Raw genomic sequence first — 27,770 nt, 5'->3', positions numbered from 1 at the left:
CTGCGGCGAGCTCAGCCCTCATACGAGGCATCAGAGAGTCGTACGAGGTATCAGAGCTGCTGGCCCCGATACGAGGCTTTGTCCTCCCTCCGGCTGGAGCTGGGCCCTGTGGGATCCTGCCCGCGGGTGTCCTGGCGTGGTTTTGGGTGCGGGCAGCACGGTGCTGGCCTCCCCCATCCAAAAAGAGCCCCAAATGCTCCCTTTGGGGGGTGGCGGTGCCTGGTCCCCCCCCGGCAGGCACCTCAGGGCTTCGTCTCTGTCCTGCTGCTGCTCTGCCTGCAGGTGAGGCCTCAAAAAACCTCATTCTTGGAGAAGAAAGGGTCACGCCGGGTGAGAGGGAAGGCACTGGCTTTAATTAAGTAATTATTATCGATGGAGCCCTGCCGGGTCTGCTCCTGGCTCCGTTCGTCAGGGCGAGGGCGGCAGCTTGGGAACGTGGCTGCTCTCCCAGGGTTCGGCCTGAGAAACGCTCCCAAGTCCCGCGGCTGGAGTGGGGGATAAGTGCCCGCGAGGCTGCGGGATTTAATGGGATCGCTTACGGGGAAGCCCGCCGGGTATTTTGTAGGGTGAGCTGGTGGGCCCCGGGTTTATGGGGTCGCTGGGACCCGGCGGGGTGGGGTAAGTCGTGCTGCTGCCTCCGCCGTCCCGGGCGAAGGGAAGGCACTAAAAGGATTCAGGGGAGAGATCGTCAGGCGCTCGTTTGTGCGAAAGGCAAACGAGAATTTATTAAGAGGCCAGATTAAAGGTACTTCGGGGAGGAAAAGAGCAATCGATGCGAGGCGGCTAAGAGGAAGGAGCGCAGCAGGTACGGCGGCCTGGAAGCAAACCAGGACAGCGGAGGGGGTTGCAGGGCGAGCACGAGAAGGAAGGAGCTCCGTGCCGCCCCAGTTCCTGGAAGTGCTGCTCCTGGGCACCCGAAATGGGACCCCAAAAGGGAAGGGCTGAGCACGGCGCAGTGCCGCCTTCCGGCGGGGGCGGTCACCGGCTCCCCCCCCCGGCACGGCTTTGTCCCCTTAGCCAAAAAGCAGCCCCGCGTTGCTCACGCCTCCCCGGGGCTTTGGGGTGGCTGGCAGCATCCCGCTCCACGGGGATCCCGCAGCATCCCGGTGACACCGGGGCCAGGAAAACACGGGGCTGGAGCTGGGGGACCCGGGGGTGCGAAGGGCAGCGCGCCCACCGAGCTTTGGGGTTTGTTTGGTTTTTTGTTTTGTTTTAAACCAACAAACTCTGCAGGTGTTTCTCGGCGGCCAGCGCTGGCGTGGCTTCGTGCTTCCCCTTTAGCAGCTCCCCAAAAACGGAGCGGGGCAGGGCAACCGGTTTGGGACGTTTGGTGGCTGGGGCTTCGCTCCCAATCAAGGAGAGTTTAATTAACGCCCCTCAAAGGGCGTTTTGGCCCTCGGAGAGTCATGGCTCGTGCATGGGGAGGCGAGCTGCTGCGACGGCGGAGGCACCCCAAAAAGAGGGGCTGCGCGCGGTAACCCCCGGCTCCTGTCTGCCCCCGGTTCTGGGTGGTTTTACCCGGCGCTGTCACCGCTGAGCGCGGCGCCGTGGGTTGTGGGGTGGCACCGTGAGGCGCACGGGTGGCTTGGTGTCCTCGTGGGGGTACAGGGACTGCCGTCCCGTGCTGTCCCGCGGCCCGGAGGTAGGGGGAGAGTCGGGGGCGCTTGGCGGTGCTCAGCAGCTCAGCTTGGGGGCTGCGAGCGGGAAAACGCGTCTTCCTTTCACAATTCGCATCGAGGTGTGCCCTCTTCCTTTTCTTCCTTCTTGGCCTGAGGACCTGCGGAAGGTCTCCTGAGATACAGAGACCCAAATTCAAGGGAACTTTGTACCTCAGGGCGCTGCTTTCGTGGGTGAGAGAAGCAGCCCTGCGGTCCCACGTCAAATGGCACTGGTCAACAGCCAATTCCCTGCCTCTCAGCTGCGGTTTTCTTCCCGGTTTTGGTTTTTGTTTTTTTTTTTTGGCTGCAAAAAGCTGGGTTGTCGGCAGGCTGGTGCCCTGCGCTGCAAGCCGGTGCCGCTGAATCCGGGGATGTTTTTTCCACCAAGGGCATCTCCACGCAGGGCTTTGCCCAGGAGCTGAGGATTTTGGCCCCGCTCACCGGCTCCGGCTCCTCTCTTCCAGGTGTGTGCGGCTGCTGCGGCGCCCTGCGTCCCCGCTACAAAAGGCTGGTGGACAACATCTTCCCCGAGGACCCAGAGGTAAACCAGGCGCTGCTTCATGCGTCCGTGCTCTGGGGGGCTGCCCAAAACGGCTCCTGGGAGGCTGGGGGGGTGCTCTGCCTTCCTAAAACCGCGCGGGGAGGAGCGGTTTCACTTCAAATCCGGTTTGTGGAGAGGAAAAGCAGCTTCTGAGAGCGGGGCCCTCTTAAAGCTTCAGCTCGGAAGCTGCTTACGCTGCCTGGAGGCAGGGAAGTCGGTGCCCCGCCTGCTGCCCCGCTGAATGGGGGACGGGGATGCCCAAGGGCTCCGCCAGCTGCTCCGGGAGCATCCCAAACCTGGGCTCTTTGTCTCCGTTTCACAGCCGAGACGCTGCCAAAACGGTTCGGGCTGTGTTCACAGCGTGTGGGGTGCTCCGTGGAGGTTTCCGCCAGGGTCGCCCTCAGCTGTGGCACGTCAGAGGGCGCTAAGCTGGGGCCAAATGCAGCCCCCATTTGCGTTCCCCAGCGTTCAAGGAGTGGGGAAGTGCTAGGAGGTGGCTGGGGTGCTCCGGGCACCTGCCGTCGCCGCCAAGGTTTGCTGCAGACGCTCCTGATGTTCGCTGGCTCTGGCCGGGAGGCCCTGACGCCCTGCCTTGCTCTCTTTCAGGATGGGCTGGTGAAGACCAACATGGAGAAGCTGACGTTTTACGCCCTGTCGGCCCCGGAGAAGCTGGATCGCATCGGTGCCTACCTCTCCGAGCGGCTCATCCGCGACGTGAGCCGGCACCGATACGGGTGAGGGCTGGGAGGCTGTTTCGGGCCCCCTCTGTCATCGGCATAAAGACGGGCCAGGAGATAGGAGCGGGGTCTTGGGTAAGGGGGATGTGTGGGGAACCCAGCTCGCCCGTGTGTTCTAGGGTGTCCCGAAGCTTTTAGCATGCTGCAGAGGGACTGCGGCGTGTCCTGCCTCCAGAAGTGAGATGTGGGAGCCCGCAGGGATGTGCAAACTCCTGGCAAAGTTGCAAGGGGCCGGGCAAGCTGGGAGCCGCGCAGCATTTCCCTGGGGTTCCGATGCCTCTGCTGGAGGGGTCTGCGTGCGTACAGCATTCGTCCCCCGCTGCAGGGCTGCCATCGTCCCCCTGGGACATCGCGAGGAGCCTGCGGCACCCTCCTGGCCTCTCAAAGCCCGCAGCGATGTTTGCAGAGCCAGTGGGAAGTCTGGCTACGGACAAGCGTGTCCGTGGTGGGGCTGCCCTTGCTGGGGGTTAGTCAGGACCCTTTTGGGTGTGCCGCAGCCCGTCCACATCTCCGCGGAGCCGTGCTGACGTGGCCCGAGCGGGACCAAGGATGAGGGGCAGCGCGCTGATGCTTTTCAGGAGAGCACGTGGGGGGGGATGCGTTGGGCTGCCTGGGGATTGCCGTGTTGGCTCTGCCCGGCTTGGTCCCGCCTGGGCCCCGTTCTCTCCACGTTCCCACCCCGCAAAGCTTTGCCATGTTTACTGCAGGGAGAGGCAGCACCCGCCTGGAAATAGCTGAGTGCCCTGATTAGAAGCACCGGGGGAGCTCGGGGGGGTGGGTGGGGGGATCCTTTCCCTTTGAAACAGCTCCTGGATTGATCCTCGCCGTCTGCTGAACAAAGCCACGGCTCAGCTTCGTGGCGCGAGCTCCAGCCTGCCTGTCATCCCTGGGGGGGGAGAGAAGCCAGCAGCCCGCCTCAGAAGCGTGAGAGCTGGCAAACCTTCAAAGCCTCGTCCGCATTCACCCGTCACCGGGAGGGACAGGGCGTCCAAAGCTCTGCCTGGTGTTCCGCGGCTGGGCGGCTGTTAACGGGGCTCTGCTCGCAATGCCGGGAGAAGAAAGGCTGTCGGAGAGGTTTGACGTCTAATGGCAAGCCTCGGTGGAGGGACGTGTTCCCTCCCCGTCCTCCTGTGCGTGCAGGCTAAGTTTTGAAGCTTAATTTGAAACGTCCCCTAAAGAGAAGTCACGCTGTCGCGGTAATATCGGACACGTGGCGTCGTTCTCAGCCTCCTTTCCTCCCAGAAAGGGGCTTGATGCTTCCTGCCGCTTGTTGGTCACCTCTTCCTGCCCTTTTTCCCTCTGGGCCGTTTTTAACCCAGTTTGACAGATGGGTTGGAGCCTGGCAGGCCCAGGAATACTCGGCTGCTGATTTTCATGGGATCTGGACGAGCTGTAGCGGTGTCTGAAGGACAGGCTCCACTCGAGCACGCAGCCAGGTTTCACCAGTTCCTGGGGCCTCGGGAGAAAGGATCAGTCTTGCTGTGTTTTATCAGCTGGAACCTGGAAGCTCAGGACTTATTCCTTCCCGCGAGAGGGCAGTTTTCCTCTCCAGCTGCCCTTTAATGTGCACTCGGGGCTTGCACGGGGCAGATCATGTCAGCCTCCTTGTGAGCTCGCTGCGTCGAGCTGCTTCTGGGTGTCACCCGGGCAGATCTGGCCACGCGAGGAGCTGGAGCACAAAATCGAGGTTGAAGGATGAATCGTGCTCAGGATAAAGAGCACAGGTCTGTGCCTGCCACCTGCTTCCTCGGCTGCGGCAGGAGATCCGGGCCCGATGCAAGCTGCTGTGATGCTTGATTCAGAGCTGCGCAGAAAGCAGGAGTCAGGGGGAGGTGGTAAAGAGACGGAAAGTTTGTTGCGCTCTGTGTCTTGGTGTTGGATCCATATCAGGTGTTTGGGTACATCGAAGGTCCTGCAGGAGTCAGAGGCACGAAACTGTGCAGTCGCTGCTTTTGTTTCTTTTTTTTCGCATGACTGTTTTGGGCATCTTCAGCTGGAATAAATATCTGCTCGCAGCCGTCGGAGGTCGCGGTTTGCTTCTCCCCTGGGCTTTGCGCGTGCACGGGGGGCAGTCGGCAGCTCTGGCACAAGCAGCTCCGGCTGCTGCAGCGTTCCTGAGCCAGATGCAGCGAGCGCCGCAGGGCCAGCCTGCGAGCCGCAGGCTTCCCCGGAGCCACCGCGAGCAGCCGGTCCCATTTGTCTCGAAGACGCGAAGTGCCACCCGACAAATCCCGCGATCGGTTGCCACCTCCAGAATGGGCCCGCGATTGAGGTTCAGCGCTGGGCACGAGGCTTTCCGGCTTCCTCTGGAGGCAGGAGTGTGGCAGGAACGGTTTAAGAAAGAGCCTGGGTCTAGCTCCTGCTGGAGGAAATGCTTCTCGCCCCAGGAACTTCGGTGGTCCTGGGAATATACTTTGCTGTGCCGAAATACGAAATTTTTTTTCGGAGCACGTCAGTCTGAGTCCAGCGGCAGTGCGGCCTCATCCTGTCCCTCCTCCCTGGCCAGGGCTGGATCTGCGAGGGCTGCTGCCCTTGATGCTGAGCCTGCTTTGTCCCAGCACTCCCCCGCAGGACGTAAAGACCGGCTGAAGGCAAGGGGAGCCCGGAGGGGACACGGGGAGGGCTGCACGGTGTTGCTGGCAGCCCTGGTCCCGGGACAGCCGGGTCTTCCTTAGGAGGAGGGATGCTGGGGGCAGCCTAACAACCCCCGGAGGTTATTTAGGGTGTAAACTTTTCCCCGTTGGGTCAGCTGGGGCAGAAGGTGGGCGTTAGGTTGGCTTGACTGGGGAGCACCCGGGCGGTTTGGGAGGAGGGGGGAAGAGGGAGGGCCGTGGGGCTGCGCCCGTGCTGACCCCGACCTCTGCCCACTCCCAGGTATGTGTGCATCGCCATGGAGGCTCTGGACCAGCTCCTTATGGCCTGCCACTGCCAGAGCATCAACCTCTTCGTCGAGAGCTTCCTGAAGATGGTGGCGAAGCTGCTGGAGTCGGAGAAGCCCAACCTGCAGATCCTGGGGACCAACTCGGTGAGTAGCAGCGCAGGGGGGGAGGCGGCGGCGCCCTGCTGCCCCTCTCCTCGGCCCCTGCGTCCCTGCACGGGGCCGGGGCAGAAAACCCCGCCGGGACAGGGGCGAGTGCATGTGGGTGAGGGTTTAGGATGTCCCCCCCGCGCGCGTCCTGCGGTGCGTGAGGTTTCTGAGCCCCCAGCAGCGCTGCCCGCGTGCCGTCTCCGCCGCTCGCTGCCTGCGATCTCTGCCGCTGTGCCCCCCGGCTCTCGAATTCCGCTTTTCCGAAAGCAGTCTGAGGACACGGGGGGCTGTCAGTGGCCTCAGACAATAGCCCGACTTAGGATGATCCCCGCGGATTTGGGGAGCTCTTTGTGCTCATAAAAGGCCTGGCTTAATCAGAGCAAATAAATGGCTTCACCAGGCCGGGGATGTGTCAGTCACAGCCGTGAAATGAGCGGCGCGAACGAGCGAGGTGACGTCCAAACTGCTGATCCCGGCTGGTAGCCGGCGGGGATGCTCGTGAGCTGCCTTCCTGCTGGGGGACAGCTTGCTCCTTGCTGGTTTTACTGGGAGTACTGGGTGTACCTAAAAAAAAAAAAAAAAAGAGGGGTTAGGTGAAGCCGAACCTCCTTCGGGCAGCAGGGTGGACGAGGCAAATGTCTTGAGTGTCTGGGAAATTCAGGGGCAGCTCAGCCCTGATCTTTCTTTCTCTGCTGCGTGATGGGAGAGGGACGGGCAGAGGCGCGGAGACCTCTCACACCCCCTTCTCCCTGGCTGCTGAGTGCTCCCGGCTGAGAGCGCTGGGAGCTGCCCGTCGGCAAACCTATTTATTCATCCTCAGCTCGGGGAGGAGCAGGAGCATCGATCGCCCGGCGGGACCGGGCTGCCTGCTGCCGACAGCACCTTGCCGCGGTGTTTTTACTGTGGCGATGCCACCACAAGCCCCAGGTGTGCTGCAGGGGGAAGCTCCTCGGGATGGGAGCAGGATCTCCAGGCATTACCCTCGTCCCTCTGCGCCCGAGGGTGCCCCGACACAGGCACCCCGGAGCAGGAGGCACCGTGTTTCCGTGGTTTAACCGTGGGCAGCAGTTGGTGGTGGATGCTGTAACGAGGGGTCCAGATCAGGAGTGACGATTTAACGGCTTTTCCTTTGGTTTCCCGGAGCGTGGTGGCGTTCGGAGGGCAAACAGCACAGGAACCCTTGCGGGCTCTCATGGAGGAGTGGGTAATGATAACGAGCCACTTCTCCCTGGATCTGCTAACAAGGAACGCGCCTCGGGCTCGGGCTTAATTAGTGGGTGCCGTCTTCAAGCAGCCTGCACAATAACGGAGCCGATGGCGAAGGCGGGAGGAGGTTGTTTATAGAAACCTGCTCCCAGTGAGTCATTCTGCGTGAAATCTCTCCTTCCACACACCTCCCTCCTCGCCGCGAGCTGCAGAGGGGCTGCCAGGACCGGCACGGCAGCAGCAGATAGCCAGCGGCCCGCGATCGCCCCAACCCCTCCTTGGGTAATCCCCGGGGTGAACATACGGAGTGGCAGCTCAAATCCACTTCGGTTTCTCATCCTCGTTCAGAGGCTGCCGGGCAGCGTCCCTGCTTCGGGTAGGAACCGTCTGGTTTCCAGCCCGGCGTCGTCCCCGCTTTATTTTTCCTCAAACCGTCACGGGTCTGTCGTTTAAGCGGCTCTTCCCCCTCCTCGATGTGCCTCTTCTGATGCGTTTGTGTCTGAAGGACTTCCAGGCGGCAGCGTTACCCCTACCCAGCCCCATGGCCCTTCAAACCACAGCAGGAGCAGCGTTGTGGTCCAGCGTTTTAGATTTTGGCGGTGGGAGATGGGTCACGGAGCCCCAGAGCCAGCTTTTCAGCTTTGTTTTCAGCAACGGATCTCGCACGAAGCCCTTTCCCTGAAGGTTTGGTGCCCTCCCTGCCAGCACGGCTCTCGCTGGGACTTTTCCATCCATGCTTTTTGCCCCGGGGCACAGGTTGGCAGCGGGACCGGGGTGGGCATTTGCCCAATTTTGCCCACAACTGCCCTCGTAGGGGCAGCTTGCGCGTGGGCTGGGTGCCCCGAGGTGCTCAGCACCCGCAGGCAGCAGCTGGAAGGTGCACAGTCCTCGGCTCACGGCCAACCTCAGCCCCCTCTGCCGAGGACGTGCCCCTTTTCCTTCCTTTTTTTTTTTTTCCACAACTTTTCCTGGCCGTGGGGGTGCTCGGGACGGCTCCCCCGGGGAGCCCGGTGCCTGCTCCTCGCTGCGCATCCTGCCCTCGCCTCCGGCTGCACGTGGAGCTGCCACGAGCTTTAAAAAAAAACAAAAACAAAAACACCAAAAAAACCCCACCACGTTGTGCTCCCTGCCTGGTACAGAGGTTCCTTATGTAACAGCCCTGCATTTTTCTGGTGAGTAAGAGGGAGTTTAGCAGCCGGAGCCGGTCCCCATGCTCTGGGAACGGTTCCTGGCAGGGCTGAGCCAGCTCCTTCGGCGGTACAGAGCCAGCCTTTGCAGCTGACGTTATTAATAGCCTGGCGCAGCGGGCGCACGCCGATCGGTGCCTGGCCCTGGGTGGCAAGGGCTGGGACGGGCAGGGCTGGCTTTGCCAGCTGCGGGGGGGGCACCGGAGGCCGTTTGCCCGCAGAGAGGAAGAAGAGAGGAGAGGCTGCCCGTAGGGTGAGGAAGGAGGCGCCGGGGGGGACAGGTAACCCCCTGCAGGTAAGTCTGATCCTCCCAGGATGATCGAGGCCGTCCCGAAACCTCAGCCCGAGCCTTCGCGCCGCCCCGGATGGCTCGCGTGAGTGCCGCGGGATCGCCCGGCGCCGCCGCAAAGCTGCGCCGCTGTCGGTGGCGGTGCTGAGCCAACATCAGCACCCCGTGCCGCAGCCTCCCCGTCTGGCAGGAGGGAGCCTTCCCGCGGCGCCGGCACGTGCCTGTAGCAGGAGACGTTCTCGCTCGGAGGGCCGGTGGGCGTGCGCGGCTCCGTCCTCCGCCGGCGGGTCGGAGTTTGGATCTCGCCCAAGGGCTCCTCTGTGTCTCTTGGCTGCTTTCCTCGCCTGCCAGAGGGCGGTTTTAGCGAGCGGCTCCCGAGCTTGAATGCAGCGGCGGCGGCGTTGCTCTCTCGGCGCAATTTGGGGCGGTTTGGGGGCGTTTGCCCGGACAGGGAGCATCCTCGCCCTTCCTGGCGTGTCCATCCAAGCGGCCTCAGCTTTCCCAGCCTGCTAACGTGAGCGCAGCACAGGAGTGTAATCCAACCAGCAGATTTCATCCCCCCAGCTCTCTGCCGGCTGCTTATTCCCTTGCTCCGAGGGGGAGGATAAAGCACGAGGCCCTGGTGGCACGGGCCAAGGGCAAGCCTCATCTGTTCCCAGCACCAGGCGCTGGTGGGTGGATCCAGCCTGGGTCCGTGTCCTGCATGTGCTCAGGCCAGGAGCTGACGCCTTGGATTTTGTGTCCACTCTCATGCTACACACGTTTTACTTATTTTGCCCTTTTTTATTTACTCCTGGCGGCGTGACTGTATGAGCCGAGGTCTCCTCTTCCTGCTTGACCCTTTGAAGAAGTTTGTGAAGTCAGAAGGAAGCTTGAAAACGTAGTTTATCCCTTCTTCCCCCTAATTTTTCTCCTTGAAAGCTGAAACCCCAGCTCTGTCGGTCAGACGGCTTTCCTGGCAAGCTCCTGGCAAGCTCCACGCCCGCTGGTGCGGCCAGACTGGAAAGAAGCCACGGCCGGGACCTTGGCTTGCCGGGTGCTGCGGGCAGACCTGGGGTGTGGTTCCACTTGCAGCTTGTTTCCTCCTTGTCATTTCCCAGGCCGTTTTCACCCCGAGGCCGTGTTTGGGAAGGTTTTTGTGCCAGCCGGGAGGCTGGAAAGAAGCCGGGGGCAAATTTCTCTCTCAGTTACCGGCGTGCACGTTAGAAGTCTTTAACTCAGGGCCTCGCTGCGCTTCTGCGTGCCCTCTGCTGGGGCTCGCGGTGGGGTTGACAGCACCCAGAGCCGGGCCCGAGCGCTGCTGCAGCCCGGTGGGGCTGTGCCGTGACACGCTCCTGCTTGGGGACGTCCTGGGTGCAGCTGGTTTGTGGCCCTGAGCACGCGCGAGCTGCCGCGGCGGGGTCCTTTGTAGCGCTGCTGGAGCCCGGTGCGTGTCCGCTCTGATCCGGGGAGGTGTTTTCAGACTCTCTTTGTTGTGTCCTCTGTGCTGAGCCTCTGTTTCTCCTCTCCCAGTTCGTGAAGTTTGCCAACATCGAGGAGGACACCCCGTCCTACCACCGCAGCTATGACTTCTTTGTCTCCCGCTTCAGTGAGATGTGCCACTCCAGCCACGACGACCTGGAGATCCGGACGAAGTGAGTGCCACGAGCGGGGCCAGCAGCGGTGTCCCTGGTTCTGCAGGCACGCCGGGGGGCTTCCCTGTGCCCCCAGCCTTTGCCTTTCCTGGAGGAGCGCCTCATTTTGGGAGCAGGTTGGATGCAGGCTGCACGGGCCCGTTGCTTGGTGCTGTGATTCCCCAGAGCTGGGCGCTCTCAGGCTTAAAATCGGCTGCTCTTCTCTCCCCTCCTTTATTTTCCCCACGTTAAGCCCTCCTGGCTCTACGGGAGGATGAAGCAGAAGCGTAGGAAATGCAGTGCAGCACGTATCCAGCTTCTGGTGCCGTGTGGGACGCTGTGTGCAGCGTTGCACGTGTGAGAAAAGACAGTTCGCGTTTTCTGTCCTGACAGCAGGGCCAGCTCCGAGCACAGCCAGTGACACGACAAGGGACAAACGTTGTGCCCTTGGGCACAGCACACTTGAAACTTCTTGTTTTGGGGCAGAACGTGGGCAGGTAGCACCCGGAGGCTGCCCACCCGAGCTGCCTCGGCGCCTCCTCAAGCGTTTCTCACCTCTGCTCCGGGGCTGGGCCAGAGCTCAGAGGAGGTGGCAAGGAAACGATCCTGGTCCCGGTTCCGAAAGGTGGTGATGCTGGGGAGAAGCCCAGTATTAATAGAACAATTGCACGTTCAGAAAGTGCCTCCTGCAGCTGCGGGCTGTTATTTTCCACCTTTAAAGGTGGCCGTGTCTCTAGACAGCGCTGAGCACCGACAGGCTTTGCTGCGATGGGAAACGTGCCCTGAGGGGATTAATTAGGACGAAAGCAGACAGATTAATGTTGTTTACTGCTGCCAGAGCCAGGGCTCGCGGCGGCGTGTTTAAAAAGACCCGGCACTTGAAATGGCCGTGTGCCTCCCCGCGAGGCGCTGATGGCACAGCACCCGTGGCTGCTGCTGGGAGCCTGTGCAGAGGAGGTGGCTGCTGCCAGGGGCAATTTTTAAGCGGAGCCTGGGTGTCAGGCAGCGTTTCTGCACAGCCTGGTGCTGTGCTGGTGCCGTTCCTGGAGCTGCGGTACCAGGGACCGGTCGCCTTCCGGAGGGGTGAGCCCCTGAGGTTTGAAACCCTGAACCCTTGAGGTTTGCTGCTCCTCTCCGGGGACTTCCAGCCTCCCGTCACCGCTGCAGACTTGCAGGTAGCTTCTTTTCCTTAATCAGTGATGCCAGAGGCTCGTTATTTCCAATTGACTTTTAGGGCCCTGCTGACGCTGTGTCGGAGACTGGAAGAAATTCTGCCTCTCCTGTAATTAAAAAGGAGGGCTCGGCGTTCCCGTGACCCTGCTCCTGCTCGGTGGCCCTTCTTCAAGAGTAGTGTCGTGGGCAGATTGTTGCCTTGACCGGGTCTGCAAAATGAGATAGGGAGACCTCAGAGCAGGTTATTCAACGCGTTTATTTCTGCAGATCAGCACACGCTATCTTCTTTAGGCATTAGCATTGGGTTTTGAGGGGCTGGTTTCAGACTTAGCTGCGTAGGGAGATTTTTATTGATGGCTTCGATTAGAGCAGAGTCAGGAGCTCTGGACCCAGAAAAGACACAGGTGTCCAAAGCACATCGAGGTTTCCTGGTATCCAGCATCCCTGTGGGTGTGGTGTGGTTACTGGGAACAGAGGAAGCAACAAAAAACCCTCCGTGCATACCGGGGCCAAAACCATCCCTCGTCAGAGGCCGGGCTGCTGGCGCCACCTCTCCATCTCGGTTAGCGCGTGGCTGCAGCTCGCCCGGGGGCTTCCCAGGAAAGGCTGTGGATGGGAGCCGGCTGCTGCTGCCAGAACGATTTGGGCTGCTTCAGAGCCTTTCCTGCTTGGATCTGTCGGCTTGTAGAAAGCCGAGCCTCTGTGGATGGAGGGCAGAGTGATATCCCTGGGGTGTACCAGGCCCACAGCTGAGAACTGGGGAAATGTCAGTGTGAACCCCTCCTGTGGGGCAGAATCAGCGCCTTCTCTCCAACTTCTTGTACAATTTCACCCATGTATATATACGTACGTATAGAAATGTAAAGTTCTACCTACGTATATAGATAGATAATATTCTGATGTCGATTTTTTTTTTTCCCCAGGATCCGGATGTCTGGCATTAAAGGCCTGCAAGGGGTGGTGAGGAAGACGGTGAACGACGAGCTTCAAGCCAACATCTGGGACCCGCAGCACATGGACAAAATCGTGCCCTCGCTGCTCTTCAACTTGCAGCACGTGGAGGAGGCTGAGAGGTGAGGGCTCTGCCGGCGGCTTCGGGGCTGCTTTCAGCCAGGTTTTGCGGGGGGGGGGGGGACGTCGTGGGCTGCTTCGTGCCTGCACCTCGTGTGAAAAAGGCCTCTGGTGGTCAGAGGGGAAGCCCTGTGAGCGTCCTTGCTGAAGGGTGATGCAGATGGCAGGAGCCCTGCCTGTTACCTGCTGCCGGGAAGGTTATTGCTGTCTCAGCCACTGCAGGGCAGCATGGTACCTCTGGAGGAGAGCTCTCAGCACCGTCCCTGCAGTTAGGACGCGCTCTGTTTGCGAAGGCTCTGAGCTGCCTGCTCGGTGGGCTGAGCCCTGCGAGGATTTGTGCTTAAATGCTACCGAAGCAATTAGGTTAAAGCCAGGCAAGAGGAATGCGAGGAGCTGAAACAGGGCTCTGCTCCCTGGCCCTCCGTTCTGCCGGCATAACCCCCTGCTGGCTGCCTGCTCGCCACCAGCTGGGTGTCTGGAGGGGAATTGTTCAGCTGAGAAGCACAGAGTGGGGAAGCAGGCACGAATTTCTCCTGGGATTTTCCTTTTGAAGGTTAGGAGAGATGTATCAGTCCTGGGAAGATGGCTTTGGGCCGGATGCAACCCCCCTTTTTCTTGTAAACTGAAGCACTGAAGCGGAAAAAAGGCGTTTGCTGTGTCCCTGCGATGCCACACAGCCCCAGCGTGAAAATCGCCTCCGGGGTGTGCGTGTTCAGCGCGACTTGTGCTGTGCCACGCCGACTGCTGTGTTCTTCCTCCTCTGGGAGGTTGTGTCCCCCCCTGGGAGGACACTGTGCCCTGCGTCCTCACTGATAACGTCCTTCCCCCCCGCCAGCGCTGAGAACTGAGTCTCCTTCCAGTCCCGGGGACGTGGGGGGCCGTTCCTGCAGGGAAGGGGGCCATCCCAGCACATCCCCCTGCCCTGCGATCCGTGCACCTGCGCTGCCTGCTGATCTGGCCCAAATCCAGCAGCAATTTGTGCCTGGGCTGTGCCGTGATGGAGCTACGCCACCTTCCTGGCGGGGTGACGTGTGGCTGCCGCTGCGCGAGGGGTAGCCCGTGGCAGCAGGGGCTAGAGGCAGATGCCACGACTGTTTTGCTGCATCCCCTCCCATCTGGGCTCCGTGCCTCTTCTCCCCCGCTGCTGCTGCACGCTCAGATCCACTCTCATCGCCCTCCTCTGCTTTCACAGCCGCTCCCCCTCGCCGCTGCAAGCCACTGAGAAGGAGAAGGAGAGTCCCACGGAGCTGGCGGAGAGGTGCCTGCGGGAGCTGCTGGGCCGGGCGGCGTACGGCAACATCAAGAACGCCATCAAACCCGTCCTCATGTAAGTTGGGCGTCCTTCCTTTTCGGCACAAGGGCACGGAGAAGCAGCCGACGAGGGCCGGAGGTGGGATGAAGGCACGTGCTCCTCCGGCACGGTGCTGGAGACGGTGACCGGGTTGCAGGCTGAGCTCTCCTTTTTGGATGCGTTGGGGAAGGTGGCACTGGATAGATACCTGTTGCTGAGAAAAGTCGCTTCAGAGAGCAGTTTGTGTCCCTGCTCTCACCCGCATCGCCTGCTCCCTGCTGCTCCTGGCTGTCCCTGGCTCCTGGGGCAGCTTTGCAGCACTGCGTGCTTCGGGGGACCTGCAGTCACCGTCCCCTCGTTTTCCATCTCTCCCCAGCCACCTGGATAACCACTCGCTCTGGGAGCCGAAGATCTTTGCCACCCGCTGCTTCAGGATCATCATGTACTCGATCCAGGTGGGGAGCTGGGGGGGGCGGCTGTGGCCAGCGGCGCGGGCTGGGGACGCGCGTGCGTGCCCGGGAGCACCCGGGGCTGGGCTGAGTCAGAGCAGCTGCCGCATTGCTGCATCCCGACAGCGCCGAGACCGAGCACTTGCGATGGGCTCAGCCCCTGAACGTGCCCCAAAACAGGCTGCAGACGGTGCAGCCACTGGGCTGCGTGGCAGGGCGGGCTGGGGGCCCTGCAGATAAAGGTCTGATGCTCCTTAGCCTCGCTTTGTGCCACCTGGGTGCGTTTTAGGGTGCTGTGCCTGGAGCCCGTATCTCAGTCCCGGCAGCGCCCGCCTCCCTCTCAGCAGAAAGCAAAGCCCTGCTGAATCAGGCGGGTTGGCAGCAGGCTGTGAAACGCTCCGAAGGAAGCGGCCTGGCTTTGGTGGGAAGCTGCCCCTTTCCACATCGCTGCTGTGGGAATTTAACCCAAGCTCCCCCGTCCCTGCAGAAAAGGAGGGGTGGAAAGTCCTTAGACAGGGACAGGCCCTGCCAGACTCTTCCCCTTTTCACCGGGAGCCCTGGCCATGGAAATGCCATTTAGGTAACCCCCAAAGTGAAGGAAAATGGCCCGTCCTTTCTTCTTCCACGCGTGGGTCCCTGTGTGATGATGGGTACAGTGCTGCTGACTCCCCATGGTGCTGGGGCTGCCCCGGACCCGCTGCCCCACTTCACCCCCTTGGCAGTTTGCTTTGCTTTTGGACTCGGCCAAACCACAGCTCTGCTTGGAGAACCAGTGCTCTGACGAGCACGTCACCATCCCCAACTCCCGTTTCATGTTTCTAATCCTGTAAATTGCCCCAAATCCTTTACAGCACTGCTAGATTTTATAAAATCCTGTTAATGCGTACTGGAGGTGTAGGGTCGCAATAACTCAGCGGGACCCTTCTCCCTGAAATCCCCAGGATTAATCTTCACAATGTCCTTAGATCTCAACAGCTCTTCAGAACATTTTTCCCTGTGCAGATTGCTCCGAGCTCTCGTAAAACAGCCTTCCTCTGGGTGCCCTCTTGTTCTGCATCTGGAGCTATGCTGGAAAGAGCGAGGGACTCGGCACAGCTGGGCACGTGTGCAGGATTTGTCCTCGGTGGCTGCGTGGGTCCCAGAAGAGGGTCACCGCCTCGTGCACGTGGCACCTGCGCTGACGTTCCCGCTCTCCTTCCAGCCGCAGCACTCCCACCTTGTGATCCAGCAGCTTCTGGGGCACCTGGACGCCAACAGCAAGAGCGCGGCCACCGTGCGCGCGGGCATCGTGGAGGTCCTCTCGGAGGCAGCGGTGATTGCAGCCTCCGGATCTGTAGGTAGGTGCACGGATCCGTCCTCTCCGTCCATCCTGCTGCCCGTATATTTCGGTGGGAGATGTGAAGAGCTGCTGGAGGTTTGGTGTGCTCCCAGGTGTGAGCCGGTGCTTGGGGGATCTGGTCCGGAGCGTCGAGGAGAGCTGGGGATCCGTTGGGTGCCATTTCAGCGCACCCGAGCACGACACCCACATACGGCTGGCTTTAGATGGCTGAGTGCGATGCCAGCCCTCGCCTCCACGCAGGGGGGCAAAGGGATTTTCAGGGCTCTTTTTCTGGGGCTCACTCCGAATACACCAAGCTGATGTTGCCCCTAGAAGTCTGCTTCTCTCCTGTCTTGACTGGTGGGTTTAAAACTTACTGCACGTGTGGCCAGAAGGGTTTTCAGTCAGTTTATGGGGTAATAGGAGGCATGAACCACGCCATCCTTAGGGAAACTACGGGCTCCAGCTCCCTGGGAAGAAGCACGGCTCTCTTCTGGCACAGCTCCCCCATCTCTCCCCTGTGGCTTTCGCAGGTCCCACGGTGCTGGAGGTGTTTAACACCCTGCTGAGGCAGCTGCGGCTCAGCATCGACTACGCGCTGACGGGGAGCTACGACTGCGCCGCGGGCGTCAGCGCCAAGATCATCAAGGAGCACGAGGAGAGGATGTTCCAGGAGGCCGTCATTAAAACCATAGGTGGGGTGTCCTGCAGCGCGTGGCCCCCCGCGTGGGAGGTTTCTGCCTTCTGCATCTCAGGGTGTGAAACAAAATCACCCTCGTCCTAAAAGCAGCGATGGGAAGTGGGAGTTTCTCCCTTGCGTGGCGGGGGGTTATCGCCAGGTGGCATCGCAACCCCAGCGATCCCCGGCAGAGCTGCTGCGTGCGGGCAAAGCTGAGCTTCTCCCCGGGTAGGAGACCCTGAGGAAGGAAGGAGAGGAGGAGGAGAGGGCAGGTAGAGCCTGCGGGAGCTGGTGAGGGTGGGGATGTACCCAAAAAAGAGGGGTTGGAGGCAGGGCTTGGCTTCTCTCAACCTCGCCCTGCCTGAGCCTGGGGCTGTTCCTCACGGGAGGCGTTCGGATGGGTTTTGAATCATCCTGGAGGAAAAGCTGCCTGCAGGGACCAGAGCCGGGGAGGCCTTCTCCTATCCCAGCCTGGCCGAGGGCTGGATCGGAGCAGGGTGGGATGGCAGACCCCACAGCCCTGGTACTTTCAGGGCGGCAGGTCCTGCGGGTGGTGGGCTGTGGCTCACAAGTTGCCAGCGTGCCCTTGTCCCCGCAGGGTCCTTCGCCAGCACGCTGCCCACGTACCAGCAGTCCGAGGTGATGGTCTTCATCATGAACAAGGTGCCGTTGCCGTCCTCGCAGCAGTCCATCGAGGCTGGCAAAGCTGGGTGAGAACGGATGCCTTCCTCCCTCCTCTTCCTTTCCCCTGCCCTGCTCTCCTTGCTCTGTCCCATGCCTGGAAGCAAAAACGTGGGGCTGGAAGTGCTGGGGAGCTCCTGAAACTTCCCACCTTTGGGGACAGGGTGGGATGTGGGTGCATTATTGGAAAGTCTGAACATCAACAGCTTCCGCCAAGGGAGGTTGAGGAACGTGAGATCCTTGTTGAAAATGCTTTGCCGTCTGCTGCAGCCATGATTACAAGGTTTTGGGGTCCTTAGAAACACTGGAGCATTAAGGGGGAAAGGTATTTACAGGCAGTGATGCTGCAGCTGAACTCCGCTTTCCTTCGGGTACCTGAAGGATTCGGGTGAGGAGCTTAGTCCTGGGGGTGCCGTCCCAAATTAGCAGGGAAGAAAGAATAAAATTCAGGGGAGTGACTTCAGATGGGATGCTTAGGGCAGCAAGGCGGCCGCTGGCTTCTGAGAAGCTTATGTTTTTGAGAAGCTTATGGCTTTGTGGGACCAGCTGCTCCCTGCTGCCTCCCCACCCCGTGTTTGGCCCCTCCGAGCTGCCTCCAGGCTTTTATTGCCACTGAGCGGTAGGCGGTGTGTAAACCCGGCTGCGGGGGAAGAGAGGGAAAGGAAAACACCCAAACAACATAATACCTTGAGAAGTGCTGGAACCGAGTCTGAGAGCTATTTGGAGCGAGGGTATCAGCGCTGAAACGTGGAGGTAAAGAGCGAACAGATTTTCATGCTATATTTGTCCTCGAAGTGTGGTCAGGCTCTTCCCACTTGTTTCTGGTGGGAGAGAGGCTTGGGCTGATAGGAGACGTGCTCTGCTCCTCGCTCACGTGGGGGTAATTCCTGGTTCGATCCTGATTCATGTCGTGAGAGACGTGCTGGGCTCCCCGGGCTGTTCAGCAGCTCTCTCTGCAGCAGCAGGATCAGGCTCGTGGCCCCTTGATGCCATTCACCAGCCACTTCTCAGTGCTGGCATGGCCACGCCAGGCTGTTTGTCGCTGCTCACGAGCTTCCTCCAGGAGAATTTCTGAATCCCACGAGATGCGAAGGATGGTGCTTGCTATGGATGTCTGACTGAACCCCGACCAGCAGCTTGCAGAGGAGCTGCAGCCTACGGTTCGGCCTCGGGGAATGCTGCCACTTGGGGTGTAGCCTAGTCCCAGGGCGGTGGTAGGCAGGGGTAGGCTGTGGGTTTTGGTGATGGGACAGTCTGGAAATGCCTCCGGAGCTCCATGCGTCCCTTTCTTCCAGCAGAAGGCTAGGAAGGATTGAGTTCAGACAGTAAAGAATTCAAGATTTCTTCTCTTTGCATTAAAAAAAAAAAAAAAGTTATACGTCCCCAAAGTGTAAACGTGGTGCACGGTGGCTTTGCAAGAAGAGAGATGGGAGCGAGAAGCAAAGGTACAGGAAGGGCTGGGCTTCATCTTGCCACTCTTCAGCAGCTTAAAGCGAGGGACCTGTTCAGATCTGGTGCCTGGCATCCCTCGGGAGCTGCCGGTGGGACAGGCGCGTGCGGAGCGGTTCGTCATCCTGAGCTCGCTTTGTGCCTGCTTGTTTCTGGTACCTGAGCTGGGATGAATTCTTTCGTGTTCATCCTTCCTTCGGCTGCCTTTTTACTGGCTGGTAAACCCTCATTTTCTGGGGACTTCCACAGCACGGCTGTGTGCAGCGGTGACTCCCAGGACACTGCTCCTGCCCTTTGAGGCCTCTCTGTTCTTTGGGGATGTGGGAGGAGGGTTGTTTTGTTTTCACCCGGGTTCTACCATTTCTTTCTTTTCTCCCCGGCAGGGAGAACCGAAACCGGCTGACGCAGATCATGCTCCTGAAGTCCCTGCTGCAGGTATGGAGGTGTCGCTGTCCCTGCAGGAGTGTCCAGCCCCTTCAAGGCTTGTGACCAAAGGCACCTGCTGCTGTGGGGGCCCTGAGCTCAGCAGCTCTCTCCCCTTGAGCAGTTTAGGAAGAGCTCAAACTGTACTTAAGTTTCTCTGCCTGCATCCCCTCTTTATTGCTGTGTTTTATCCCCTAAGCGGCGCTTTCACGTTGCCTTCCTTTTTCATTGATGCCTGCAGGTCTCCGTGGGCTTCCAGTGCAGTAACATGCTCACGGCGCTTCCCAGCGCCTTCCTGGACAGGCTGCTCTCCTCAGCCCTCATGGAGGATGCCGAGATACGCCTCTTTGTCCTCGAGATCCTCATCAGCTTCATCGATCGCCACGGCAACCGGCAGAAATTTGCCACCATCAGGTACGTGCCCGGGGCTCCCCGGCGGGGCTGGGACCCGCAGACCCCACAGAGCAGGCTTTGGGAGGGAGATCTGCCGGGCTGAGGGTGCTGGCAGGCTTGGGAGCTGCTGGAAGGGTTGTTATTAAATCGGGTGCCAGTTCTGGGGTGGTTTAATGCTGCAGAGGAACGGTCTGCCGGGAGCCAGAGGGGTGCGGGGGCCTCTCTGTGCCCAGAGGGGTGTGGGACCACGCTGCTGGACGTAACCATAGTTAGGCAGACTGGTACCAGGAGGATTTGCAGGAGCAGTGATATCCTCGAGGGGGTTCATCGACTGCATTGCATCCCCACAGATAGCCCTGCTGGGCGCTGGTGTCGCTGCGCTGCATTTAGCTAGCCTTACTCTGGAGAGGAATGAAGCTAAAGAAGGTGACTAATCTCACATGGAAATATCTCCATGGGGTTTGCGGTGGTCCTGCTAAAGTAGCCCGCGTGCATGCTGCTTCGTCAACTTGCCTTTGTGTTCCTGAGTGCCACTGCCTTGAAATCCTGTAGTGGTTTGGCTCTCTTCAATATCCGAATTGCTCACACGGGTTTTGAAGCCACCCTTCAGCTTCCCCACCCTTGGTTCCTCCCAGAGGGCTCGTTCCTGGCCAGAGCTCTGCAGGCGTGTGGGAATCATGCGTCCTCCTCCTGTCTGAGTTTTCCCTTCCCTTTCCTTGCAGCACCATCAGCGACATCTCAGTCCTGAAGCTGAAGGTGGAGAAATGCTCGCGCCAGGATACTGTCTTCATGAAGAAGGTAGTGTCAGGGTCTGGGTCGAGCTGTCCTTACGCAGACCCGTGTGGGAACAGTGTCTCGGTTTCCCCAAGGTACTCTGGAGACCTGGGGTCCCATGAGGCCACTAAACCTGGGGATAGCCTCGGGAAAAGCCAGTGGGATTCAGTTTTTATCAGTGCTTCGCCCGTGGGCCTTTGTAGACCTCTAAATCTGCTATTTGCCCCGAGGAATGACTACCTCAGGATGTACTGGTGTCCCAAATGCTGCTTATCAAGTGATTTTCAAAGTTCCACGTTTTTTTATTTATTTATTATTATTATTTTTATTACTCCCAACTTTGTACCATGCCCGAAAATGTTTTAAACCCCTCTGGAACTAACTTCAGGCCGAGAGAGGGTCGGTTTATTAGCCTGCACGCCAGGGAGCAGCAGCGCAGCCCCTGGGCTCAGAAGAGCTGCGTTTCCCTTGCGACAGGGCTTGGTGCTACGAGCACCGTTCGCCTGCCCCAGCCGCTGCTCTCAGCCCTGCTGGTGCCTCCTCCTTGTCAGGAAGAGCAGCAGATGGTAAAACACCACCTGGTAGTCACAGCTCCCTCTCCTGGGGCTTTCTTCATCTGCTTGGTGATCCGAGGAGCTCTGGATCATGCGTGGATGGTGGCCCCTTTGCTGGGCCCTGCTGCTTTTCTTTCTTTGTGTCGATGGAAGCGTTGCTTGCAGGGGGTGCTCAGTAGGTGACCGTGTCCCTCCGTCTCCCAACAGCATGGCCAGCAGCTCTACCGGCACATCTACCTGATATGCAAGGAGGAGAGCAACGTGCAGGCTCACTACGAGGCTCTCTACAGCATGCTGATGCTCATCAGCATCGAGCTGGCTAACGAGGAGGTTGTGGTGGACCTCATCCGCCTGGTGCTGGCGGTGCAGGTGGGCAGATGGGAAGCTGGGTGCGCTGCTGGTGCTGGGTGGGCCAGGATGCTCCTTCCCCAGCGTCTTACCCAGCCTTGTCCCCTCCAGACGTAATCTCTCCAGATGTGGGCTATACTTGGGAAGAGGCAACGGAGGAACTGAAGGGAGAAGGGTTTATTTTGGAGCTGGGGTCTCTGAGCAAGGGGGGTGTAAGCTCCTCACCCGCTCTTGGCTTCTTCTGCCACAGTGGGATCAGATCTGCACTTGCAGGGGTTGATCCTAGTCAGCTTGCCAGCTTCTGCAACGCCCCAGCCCCTGCTCCAAAAGCTGGGATGTTTGCAGGGCGGTGGTGCTGGGAGGTGGATGGGGACCGCCCCCGGGACCTTGCCTGTCCCCGTCTCACGGCGCTGTGTCTCTGCTGCAGGAGATGGCCCAGATCAACGAAGACAACCTGACGGCGTACAACCGCTGCGCGCTCTTTGCCCTCGGAGCAGCTTACCTGAACCTCATCAGCCAGCTCATCACCGTGCCCACCTTCTGCCAGCACATCCACGAGGTGTGAAGGGCTCGGGCTGATGCCTTGTCTGCCGCAGCCCCCCTGGCACCTGCGAGGTTTGAGCTTGGTTCCTTGCTTGCCTTCTGCAGGTCATCCAGATGCGGCAGAAGGAGGCTCCCTATCTGCTCCCTGAGGATGTGTTCGTGGAGAGGCCCAGGTGAGAGCCTCCTCTGGGAACACCCTCTTCCCTGCTAGCTGATCCTGAGGACTCGGCGTCTGTAGGAGCATGGGTGGTAGAGTCGATCAACCCTTGGTGTGCCTCTGCTTGTCTTCCTTTCCCATCCGGGGATGGCACGGTGGGAAGGACATCGTGTTCTTCATCCTATTTTTTGATATGAGGAGGACCCCACGCAGTCAGGGAAGGGTCCAGCTGCCAAAGCCAGTGCTCACAGCTGGCCATACACCGGGATTGGCTCCGCTGGCTGATCCCTTTCCCTGCTCAGGGGGCAGGACGGTGTGCCACCATTTCAAAGACACCTACTGCATGCTGATCGTCCTGGGGCCGAGGCTGCTTGGGCTGTCCCACTCCTGCTGGGACAGCCTCGGCACACTTTGCATCCCTCACGTTTGGTGGTGAGGTCCATTACGGAGAAACTGCCCCGCTGAGTGCCGCTGTTGTCTCAAGGCATTCCCTACTTTGGGGTGGTGCTCTGCTGTTGAGCACGTCTGTGTCTGTCGTGATGGGTCAAGGGCGCTTCTGGTACTCCCTGGCTTTGTACCGGTGAGTCCAGAGATACCGTGACGTGTCCAGCTGTGGTGGCACTAAGCAGAGCCACATGAGCCCACTGTTTCTCACTGAAAGGAGCTGGAAGCCCCCTCCTTCCTGGTGCTGTTCCCTGAGCAGAAGTGCTGCCATCTCCCCTGCTTTTTGTTGTTTTTTTTTTTCCCATCCCTGTAGGCTGAGCAAGAGCCTCGACCGCCTGGGCCCGGAGGTCTTCTTTTGGCAGAGCAAGATCAGTGAGGTGCTGGGGGGCAGCGGCTACAACTCGGACCGCCTCAGCACACCCTACGTCCCCCAGCTGACAGGTACGTGCTGGGTACAGGAGGACCAGGGGGCAGGAAACCAGTCCCCCGTTCTGCACAGCAATGGGGATGTGAAGTTCTTGTGCTGCACGTGGGCCTGGTGTTTGGTCTGCCTTCCCTCAGAGGTGCCGTTTTGGGGAAAATGAGAGACAAAACTGTCAGGTGGGAGCTTTCTGGGGTTGCCAAATGCATGGCAGGCTGGACTGGTGGAGCCACGAAGCCCGCTGGGCTTGGCTTGGTGCTGCTGGGCTGGGTGAATTTGGGGGAAACCTGAGCAGACTGGCTGCTACCCTGGGGATGGGACACAAGGTACGTCCGGGGGTGCTGGGGTGGCTGCAATTAGCTCTTCTGTCCATTTACTTCCTCCCCAGATGAAGACCGCCTGTCCAAGAGGAAGAGCATCGGTGAGACCATTTCCCTACAGGTCGAGGTGGAGTCGAGAAACAGTCCTGAGCGAGAGCAGGTACCGTGATACGCCAGGCGTGTAGAAACTGCGTCATTCCTTTGGTGCTGTGAGCTTTTGGCAGCCTGGCAGTGTGCAGCTGGGTTGTAATTCTTCATTTGGCTGCGTGTTTGGCTGGCTGTGAGCACAGGGGTGTATAACTCAGCCCTGGTATGTCTGGCAGCAAGCGGGGGGCAGAAAATCCCCGTCTCCCACTGATGCTCCCCTCCAGGTGCTGATGGATCCCAGCGTGCAAGGGGAGCTGCACAGCAGGAAGGGTCTCACACTGCTTTTTGGGTGTCAGATCTTTATTTTCTTGGAATGTGTATTTCTTAGCCATGGGAGATGTAAAGCCAGGGTAGTCTAGCCTGAAAAAGCACTTAAAAAGTACAGGTTGTCGGGAAAGAGATCCCTGTTCTTTAAGGACGGGCTGTGTTTTGGTGCAAGGATGCAGCCCCTGGCACTGGTTCTGGGATGCTGTGATCCCCAAACAGTGTCCTGTGCTGTGTACTGAGCCTCCTCTGCTTTTCCCCTCCCTTTAGAGAGCACCAGCAGAAGAGATCACGTATGAGACGCTGAAGAAGGCAATAGGTAAGTGAGGGAGAGGTGGAGGCCGACGTGTTTTGTGGGTGGTGCGTGGGTACAGTCACCCCTCTGGGTGCGTACACCGTGGATCCACGGTGCGTTGCCACAGCAGCATTACACCCAGGTTGTAGGGTGGCCAGGCAGCTCCATCTCCTTGGCCTTGGGGTGTCCCTAAAGACCCATCCTCAGCTTTCTAGGGATGCCCACATCTGCCCTGCCTGCTGGGGAGGTGGGGGTGCGGCGTGGGGGGCCCGTGCTGGGGCGGGGGGGAGCACCTGAGAGCCATCTTCCCTCTGCTTCAGTAGACAGCGTCGCCGTGGAGGAGCAGGAGCGAGAGCGGAGGCGACAAGTGGTGGAGAAATTTCAGAAAGCCCCGTTCGAGGAGATCGCTGCTCACTGTGGCGCCCGGGTGAGTCGGGGCCGTGGCTCTCTAAACCCCCACAATCTGCTCCCCCCGGGAGAGGTGGACGGTGGCGGCGCAGCTCTGAATTTTGCCAAGCCACCCTCCTCCTTCTCTGGGAAGGCCGGCGGGGTGTTTGTCCTGCTTGGGCTGCAGTCCCTGGGGTGCAGCTGCACTAACACGGCCCCCGTGTCTGTTGCAGGCGACGCTGCTGCAGAGCAAGCTCAACCAGATCTTCGAGATCACCATACGGTGAGTTGGGGAGACGGCCGAGCACGCCGTGCTGAGCACCGCTAGCTGAGCATCCCGCTCGTGGTGCTCGCAGGGTGCTGGGAGTGGGTGCTGGCCCGGGACTGGGGTGTCTCTGGTGGCACAGGGTTGCTGGGAGTAGCTTCTGGTTTGTTTGCTGCAATTCCCCTGAGCTATTGGGGCACTGGGAAGGTTTGTAGCGGTGTAAGATGCATGTTTTTTTGCAGCAGGCTTTAGTTTTTTATAAAACAACTCTGTAAAACGCTTCCCTCCCTCTCTCCTCTTTCAGGCCACCACCGAGCCCATCGGGCACCATCACAGCTGCCTACGGCCAGCCCCAAAACCACTCCATCCCGGTGTATGAGATGAAGTTCCCGGACCTGTGCGTGTACTGAGGGTGGCTGTGCTGCTAGGACGGAGCCGCCCCCGCGCAGCCTGTGCCGAAGGACCTCTTGGGGGAGAGACCGCCGGCCCCGTGGGGACTGCGTCCTCGTGCATGTGACAGATAGGGACACGGACACTGAGGCTACCCCAAGATTCGTTGGCACCACAGACCTGTCTCCCGTACTTTCTTCCGTGACCCTCTGCAGCCACGTTTTGCGGCAGGAGGTGCCGGGGAGGTGTCGTTGCTCTGACCTCCCTCTCCGGTTTTGGTTTCGGGGAGGAGAGAGGAGAGGGTCTGGCTCCTGGTGGGCAGCATTGGGCACGTACATCCTCCCGGCAAAAAGCAAACCTGTTCCTTGGGGAATCCCTCCCCGCGTCATCTGTCAGCCACATCGAGAGCCCCTGGCGAGGGTGCAGGAGGAAGCTGGAGGGCGCGAGAGCGTAAAAGGCAGGATGGATGCGGGGCGCAGCGTGCCCCGGGGCAGCTGTAAAAGCAAAGCCTGCTGGAGCTCGTGCTCGAGGCAGGTCGCTGGGGTGGGTACAGTCCCCAAATCCAGCTCCTGGCCTGTGAGCCTGCGTCTTCCTGGCAGCTGCCCTGGTGCGGGGCAATTCCCCGGGCACTTGAAGCTGCCCTGATGCCCTGGACGAGGGGGTGCCCGGTGCGACACGAGGGTGGCAGTTGTCCCATCATGGATGTAGATGCTGCACGCAGCAGCCTGGCTGGTTCCAGGTCACCTGAAAACATATTTTATTTGGGAAAACGCCTTTTTTTTCTTTTTTTTTTTTTTGAGGAGGGGAAGTCTACAAGAGCTGTGCTTCTTGTCCATGTCGTCAGCAGGTTGCTCAGTCTGACGGCCCGCAGGCAGCGTGCGTGCAGTGGGGTACCTGGAGCCGTGGCACAAGGCATGAGGAGCGACCACGTTGGGATTATCAACGCGTTAACCAACCGTTTTCACATTTTTGGTTCGGGATTTCACAGTTTTGGGGTTACTGTCTGAAGAAGAGATTTATTTTTTTTTAACAGAATCCCTTTGATTAAATCCTGTCTTAAATCAGCAGAGCCCTAACCACGAAGAACACGAGTGCCGCGGGAAGGTGGCTGCAATGAGAGGTGTTTTATGGGGTCCAGCCCTCAGACCCTGCACCTGGCGGGCTGTGGATCCCACCTCTGGATTTGGACTGGGGAGAAATGCGGCTGTTGAGTTTTTCTTTAGACGTGTGATAGAAAATACCCTCTTGGGAGAATTTGGGATCCTTTTGGCTCCTACTGAACTAAAAGTGCAAGGTGAAGATGGTAGGGATGGGGAAGAAAAGGATGCCAGGGAGGTATTGAGTAATTTACAGGGTGAATCTTGCTCCCAAATGCCTTCCAAGCCTTGGTGCACTGCAGCTGTCCTCAGGGTGAGCTCAGGTGCACTCAGCCTGCAGCCTCTGCTGCGGTCAGGCAGGTTTTGGCTGAGCCAAGCACGGAGCCTCCTGCACCAGGACCGCTATAAGATCCTGGGGCAGCCCCTCTCCTTCCAGCCGGCCACACCGCCTCCGACTTCCCTGCGTGGAGAGGTGCGGGAGGGTCTAAAATTGGAGACGTGGGAGCTGCACGTGGCACAGGGCCAGCAGGGGAGCGCAGCCCCCCCCCCCGTGCCTGGTGGCCTCAGCACCTCTGCCTGCCTCCTGCTCCTCGTTTCGGCCACGCCACGTTTCTCTGCCACGTCTCGCCGCAGATCTTCAGGCAGTTATTTTAAGCTGTAATTACACATTAACATCTTTTTTTTTTTTCTGGTCTCTTTTTTTTTTTTTTTTTTCTTTTTTTTTCTCGGTGGCGGATACAGTTTGCGGCTGCCCCGAGGTCAGTGCTTGTTTGTGTGGTCGTCCTGTAATCCGGGTTTAGGAAATGACCTAGCTTAAGAGGACAGGAAAAACAAAGGGTGTATTTTGGTCCCCGGGGCTGGATTGCAGCACTTCCCCGCTCACAGCAGGGCTCTGCCTCTGCCACCCTGCCCAGCGCCCGAGGCTGTCCCTTGCCGCTGCCCCTCTTCAGGGTCCCCCCATGTTTCTGTCCCCCACTCCCGTCCCTTTTTGCTCCCTGGATTATGCCCAGTCCCCCTGGAGCCTGAATTTTGGCTGGGTGAGGTTTTGGGGCTGTCAGCGGGAACACGAAGAAGCTGCTTGGCAGAGGAGGGTTTGTTTCCATTGCTGTCCTGATGAAAATGCAGTAGGAAAAGCAATGAACCCCCAGATTGTGTGCCTGGGGGGAAAACCCCTCCGAAACACAAAGAAGGGGGGAAGGAGAGCACAGGGTTTGCTCTTTAGAGCCTGCCTGGCCGAAAATGAGGAGCCGTGGGGATGGTACTGGGCACATCCTGGGGGGCCCGGTGCCGTTTGGGGCTCCCAGAGGCTGGCCTGCATGTTACCCCGTGGACAAACCCTTGGTGGGGGGATTTCCACGAGGTCCCCCCGCTCCCAGTGCTGATCCCTTTTGCTGCACCCCCCTCCTCCCTCCCTCCGAAACTGGGTGCTGGCTGCGCTCAGCATCGCCTTTCAGGCCCCCAGCTCCACTTGTAAATGTCCCTACCCCCCCGTGTAAGTGACCTGTTTGTACGTCACGTTTAGTTTAGATACTGGTGTATGTATAGATGACAAAGTATATTTCTATAAACTTGGCCGTTAGGTGCATGTGTGCGTTTCCATCTCTGTATTTCGGGGCACTGTGGTTTTTTTTTTTCGTGTGTAGCCGAGGGCAGGAGGGGAGAGGGCCGCGAGGCTGTCGGTGTTTTCAAACACACCCTCAAATAAATGTTGATGTTGCCATCTTACGGGGTCTGCTGTTACGGGGTCTGCTGTGTCGGCACCTTCACGGCACCTGGGTGCCACCTCTTTAGGGGCTGGAGGAAAGGGTGAGGATTTGTTATTCCTGTTCCAGGTGCTAGATCTTGCTCTTGCAGCACATCCCTGCAATTAAATGGCCTGATACTTCATCTCTGGCATCCTGTAGCCTCCTATCACCCATTATTTCCTCCATTTTCCCACTGCTCCCTGCAGTCTGTGGGGAAAGGTTTAGCAAAATGTGGGTCCTGGGCTCATCTCTGCCCCTGGTTTTGCTCCCTCGCGAGCTGCAAAAGTCATAAAATCATTAAGGTTGGAAAAGACCTTCAAGATCCGTCCCCCTACCAACACTGTCACCTCTAAACCATGTCCCTAAGGCAGATCAGAGGCTGGTGGGCACCCAAGGGGGGCGAAGAACGAGAATCTCCCCCCGACCCTGTGAG

General features: G+C 59.4%; 1 protein-coding gene across 9 annotated transcripts in view; it reads left to right on the top strand.

Moving 5' to 3' along the window:
- EFR3B (EFR3 homolog B) overlaps positions 1 to 27,317 on the top strand; it is a 38,949-nt gene extending 11,632 nt beyond the window's left edge. For 6 of the 9 annotated variants that reach the window (XM_083831166.1, XM_083831165.1, XM_083831164.1 and 3 more), the window contains 22 exons: positions 2,123 to 2,199; positions 2,806 to 2,933; positions 5,811 to 5,961; positions 10,159 to 10,280; positions 12,356 to 12,505; positions 13,696 to 13,830; positions 14,171 to 14,249; positions 15,445 to 15,580; positions 16,095 to 16,256; positions 16,839 to 16,950; positions 18,754 to 18,805; positions 19,035 to 19,207; positions 19,909 to 19,984; positions 20,722 to 20,883; positions 21,290 to 21,421; positions 21,511 to 21,578; positions 22,320 to 22,447; positions 22,816 to 22,907; positions 23,429 to 23,477; positions 23,774 to 23,880; positions 24,074 to 24,123; positions 24,410 to 27,317. In XM_083831166.1, the coding sequence (XP_083687292.1) occupies positions 2,123 to 2,199; positions 2,806 to 2,933; positions 5,811 to 5,961; positions 10,159 to 10,280; positions 12,356 to 12,505; positions 13,696 to 13,830; positions 14,171 to 14,249; positions 15,445 to 15,580; positions 16,095 to 16,256; positions 16,839 to 16,950; positions 18,754 to 18,805; positions 19,035 to 19,207; positions 19,909 to 19,984; positions 20,722 to 20,883; positions 21,290 to 21,421; positions 21,511 to 21,578; positions 22,320 to 22,447; positions 22,816 to 22,907; positions 23,429 to 23,477; positions 23,774 to 23,880; positions 24,074 to 24,123; positions 24,410 to 24,515 (2,447 nt within the window). In that variant the 3' untranslated portion in view covers positions 24,516 to 27,317. Of the gene's footprint in view, positions 1 to 2,122; positions 2,200 to 2,805; positions 2,934 to 5,442; positions 5,528 to 5,810; positions 5,962 to 10,158; positions 10,281 to 12,355; positions 12,506 to 13,695; positions 13,831 to 14,170; positions 14,250 to 15,444; positions 15,581 to 16,094; positions 16,257 to 16,838; positions 16,951 to 18,753; positions 18,806 to 19,034; positions 19,208 to 19,908; positions 19,985 to 20,721; positions 20,884 to 21,289; positions 21,422 to 21,510; positions 21,579 to 22,319; positions 22,448 to 22,815; positions 22,908 to 23,428; positions 23,478 to 23,773; positions 23,881 to 24,073; positions 24,124 to 24,409 lie in introns of those variants that run through there. The other 3 variants (XM_083831169.1, XM_083831163.1, XM_083831170.1) reach the window with 2 other exon arrangements.
- Positions 27,318 to 27,770: the final 453 nt, after the last annotated feature.

The sequence above is a fragment of the Anser anser genome (assembly GCF_964211835.1).
Source record: "Anser anser genome assembly, chromosome: 3".
Lineage (NCBI taxonomy): Eukaryota > Metazoa > Chordata > Aves > Anseriformes > Anatidae > Anser > Anser anser.
Note: the sequence above shows the minus strand (reverse complement) of the source record. Positions and strands in the feature narration are given on the sequence as shown.